This window comes from Chaetura pelagica, unplaced genomic scaffold, assembly GCF_000747805.2.
Source record: "Chaetura pelagica isolate M959 unplaced genomic scaffold, ChaPel_1.0 scaffold290, whole genome shotgun sequence".
NCBI lineage: Eukaryota > Metazoa > Chordata > Aves > Apodiformes > Apodidae > Chaetura > Chaetura pelagica.
The window spans coordinates 27004-30852 of NW_009951792.1; the positions used below are offsets into that span (position 1 = coordinate 27004).

Sequence of the window (3849 nt, forward strand, 5' to 3'; positions counted from 1 at the left end):
CTTTCCCTCCACTGGGATCACCCCAGGGAGACATGTGGGGCAGACCCCCAGCCCACCGCCCAGCTGACCTGTGTGGGGAGTGGGGGCTTCTCAGGGGCCAGGAGGCTGCCGGGGATGTCAGACTGGTAGGAGTTGGGGGGGGGACCCGGTGCAAAGTCACTTAGCGTCGTTGACCCGGGAGCTCCAGGGGGGGGGAATGGCTCGGGGGAGCTCCCGGGGGCTGGGAAGCTGGGGGAAGCTCCCGGGGGCTGGAAAGCTGGAACCTGCAGGAGGAAAGGAGGTGATTGCACGTGGAAGGAGGGCACGGGCAGGGCCCAGCCATGTCTCCTGCGGGGGCCCCCCATACCTGCGGAGCCGTAATCGGAGGGAGCAGCCACTGGGTGTGGTGGCAGCGCTGGGAATGGCACCGAGCTGGGCCCCAGGGCTGCGATCATCTCCATGATGTTGGGCAGCACCATGTGTGTGGGGCTGAGGGTCCGGCAACGCTTCAGCACCGGTCCCTCTGGCTCCTCCTTGACATGGAGGTCAGGTTTGACTGGGACGGGTTTCCAGCTGCAGGTCGGGTCGATGGTGATCTCCTCGTGCTCCGAGCTAGAGGCAGCAGGAAGGCTGGAGGGGTGCAGCGTGGCTGCATAGCCCCTCAAGGGTGGTGCCAGCCACAGACATATGGACTGATGGACTGGGGACACTTACTTTTGGATGTAGATCAGGATGCCCAGCATGTACTGGTCCACCTCCAGTCCCTCCAACAGGGCTGTCTTACTGCAGGCAGGGAGAGGTGGGATGAGGGCAGCAGAACCCCACCACAGAGTGGGAAACCCCACTGTGGGCAGGGAAACTGAGGCATGACCCTGCTGGGCCCTCACTCACTTGCAGACAGGACACCGCCATGTCCCCCTCTCACAGTTGAGCTGCAGGTAGGACTCAAGATCGAAGCACTGTGGTGGAGAGCAGCAGCTGAGCTAGGGTAGGGACACAGGGGGTACAGCACAGGTGGGGGGGACACCCCACAGCTCCTACCCACTCCCACCTGTATATGCCGGCAGTCGTGGCCCCTAGCTGGGAGCTGGATCCTCCGGAAGGTGATGGGACACTTGAGGGATACCTTGATAGCTGTCTGCTCCACGCCATCCTCACCATTGGGCCCCGGGGTCCCTGGGATGGTCCCACTGTTGAAGTTGCGCTTGACTGGGGGAGGGAGAGGGGTCAGAACCAGGACACCAGAAGTGGGGGGGCACCATGGTGGCATCTGGTGCCCCATCACCCTGTACCATACTGCAGCACCATGCTGCACCCAGATGAGTGTGTCCCCTTCACAGCAGGCTGCACCCCTGGACCGGTGTGTGTCCCCCTACACTGGGGTGTCCCACACACACCATGCTGCAGCCCAGGACCGGGGTTCCCCTCCCCCGATGGTGCTGCAGCCCCCCCACGCTCACTTTTGGTGATGCAGTGCTCAGCAGGGAGCAGGCGCTTCTTGATGAGTCCCTGCAGCACTGAGCGCACCGAAGGCCGGTGCACCAGCTGCAGGACAAAGAGATGGGACTGGGGAGAGAAAAACAGGACTGAGCTGTGGCCCCAGCCAGGCTCCCCACACCTCAGGGCACCCCAGGACTCACACAGCAGCAGGCAGTGACAGTGATCTGGATGGTGTTCCTGCCAGGCTGGCAGACATGCTTCAAGTAGAGTGGCTTGTGGGAGGTCTTGTTGTCACCACGCTCAATGGTGAGTGGCGTGGCATTGACGCTGACCTGCACAGAGGCCGGCCAGTTGGTGTTCATCTGCCGGTCCTCGTGGTGGTAGCACTTGAACTGCAGCTCCAGGTCAGGCCTGGCAGGGCCATGGGCAGGGGTAAGGGCAGGGGTGCTGCAGGCAAGCCACTGCCCCAGGTGCCACCATGCCAGGTCCCACCATGCTGAATCAAACCACATACCCACCACCCCAGATGCCCCTGCACCATGCAGCACTGTGCCACATATCACCATGCTGTGCCAAGCACACACCATTTGCCACCACACCAAGCCAAGCACATGCCATGTGCCATCATGCCAAGCACCACTGTGCCATGCTGAGACACAGCAGGTACCACCACACTGTGCCATGTACCACTGTGCCCTACAGCATCATGCTGTGCCAAGCCACACCAAGTACCACCACTGTACATCACCGTGACACTCCACACCATGCAGCACTGTGCACGCCAAGCCAGGCACCACTGTGACAAACCACATCATTTAGTGCCACAGAGCAGTGCCAGGCTGAAACACACCATGCAGTGCTGTGCCAAGCCATGCCACATACCACTGGCACACTGCAGCACTGTGCTGAGCCATGCCACACAGCAGTGCACAGAGATGAGCCCTGCAGCACAGCACAGCACCACACACCACACCACACCACACACCATGCATGCTACGTCATGCCAGGCTGAGCAGCACGGCATCATGCCGTGTTGTGCCAAGCCACACTGTGCTGTGTGTGCCAGGCCCAGCAGCACTGGATAGGGCCATGAGCAGGATGCTGTGGCACTCAGTGCCAACGAAAGCCGTGCAGCCCCGGCCCCCTGCTCCTCCTACCTCATCATCAGGGTCTTGTAGACGGAGTCGCGCAGCTGGAAGACGTGGTTGCTGACAGCCAGGTTGTGCTGCAGGCGGAAGGGCTCCAGCACAACCCCATCCCGCACCGGGAAGGTCAGTCGCAGCTCCTCCCCCGGGGCCGGCCCTGCTGGGAGAGCGTCACCAGGGACCCAGGGCCCCAGAGGGACGCCCGGCAAGCCCCACCCACCACCAGCAGGCAGCACAACCCCTAGAGAAGCCTCTCCCCATCCCTGTAGGGAGCCCGTCCCAGTGCCCAAGACTCCACCCACTCCGCGATCCCCCTCCCCTATGCAAGCTGCTCCCAAAGAGGCCCCACCCCCACAGCAGAACCCCCTCCCACTAAGTCCCCGCTCTTTCCTAAGCCCCTCCTACTACTCATAGCCCCGCCTCCTTCACAGGAAGCCCCTCCCACTGCCTCAAACCACCCTCTCATTGAGCAGTGCCTGTGAGGACCCCCTCAAACCCTGGCAGTGCCACACCCCCCTGCTCTGAAGCCCCTCCCTTTTCCTTCGCCCCTTCCCCACATTAAAGGGGCAATGGCAACTGGTTGCCAGCAGTAAGGCACACAGTTCGTGCCTCAGGTGGGGTCTCTGTGCTGTGGCCCCTTTAGCCCCCTTGTTCCCAGTAGGCACCCACCTGGGGGGGATGGGTGCAGGGAAGTGATGTTGGGTTTGATGTCCGGCAGGAACGGCGACTTGACGTCCTGACCCGAGGCAGCGTATGGGGGGAGGCTGCTGCCCGGCGTCATGGGCGGCGTGGGGTTCCCAGCCAGCGGCGAGCTGGAGTAGCCCGGCAGCGCCCGGCCCGGCTGCCGAGGCACCGTGCAGCCTCAGGCGGCGTCGACGCACCCCGCCCCCCCCGCACCACCCGCCACGCCCAGCCAAACTCACCCCACTGACAGCTGCCTGGCTGTAGGTGCTGAAGCTGGTGTTCTGCCCGTTGAACTGCTCAGCTGGCTGTGGGAGGAGGGTCCTGAGTGTTGGCACCAGGGGATGGCAGAATCCCCAGCCCCCTGCCCACTGTACCCTCTTCGGTACCTTGTAATAGGGTCCAGTGTTGCCTGAGGCAGAGAGGTACTGACCCATGGCCTGCTGCAGCCTGTGACCAGGGTAAGAAGGGGACGGAGCGGAAGGCTGGGGGGCACTGGCAGTGTACTGGGCACCAGCTGCAGCATACTGCCCACCCTGAAGGTACTGCTGTGCCGGGTATCCCTGTGGGGCCAGGAGTGTCAGTACTGACAGGTGGAGGATGG

At 63.1% G+C, this 3849-nt stretch overlaps 1 protein-coding gene across 1 annotated transcript in view; it reads right to left on the reverse strand.

Annotated features, from left to right (window-relative positions):
* The window catches only part of ZMIZ2 (zinc finger, MIZ-type containing 2), a 10085-nt gene that overhangs the window by 4306 nt on the left and 1930 nt on the right, over nt 1–3849 (reverse strand). The window contains exons 4-13 of the mRNA XM_010001144.1: nt 3635–3808; nt 3488–3553; nt 3234–3405; nt 2577–2721; nt 1620–1830; nt 1440–1545; nt 1031–1188; nt 871–938; nt 694–762; nt 69–591 (exon numbers count right to left, since the gene is read on the reverse strand). Coding sequence (XP_009999446.1) covers nt 69–591; nt 694–762; nt 871–938; nt 1031–1188; nt 1440–1545; nt 1620–1830; nt 2577–2721; nt 3234–3405; nt 3488–3553; nt 3635–3808 — 1692 coding nt within the window. The remainder of the gene's footprint in view (nt 1–68; nt 592–693; nt 763–870; nt 939–1030; nt 1189–1439; nt 1546–1619; nt 1831–2576; nt 2722–3233; nt 3406–3487; nt 3554–3634; nt 3809–3849) is intronic.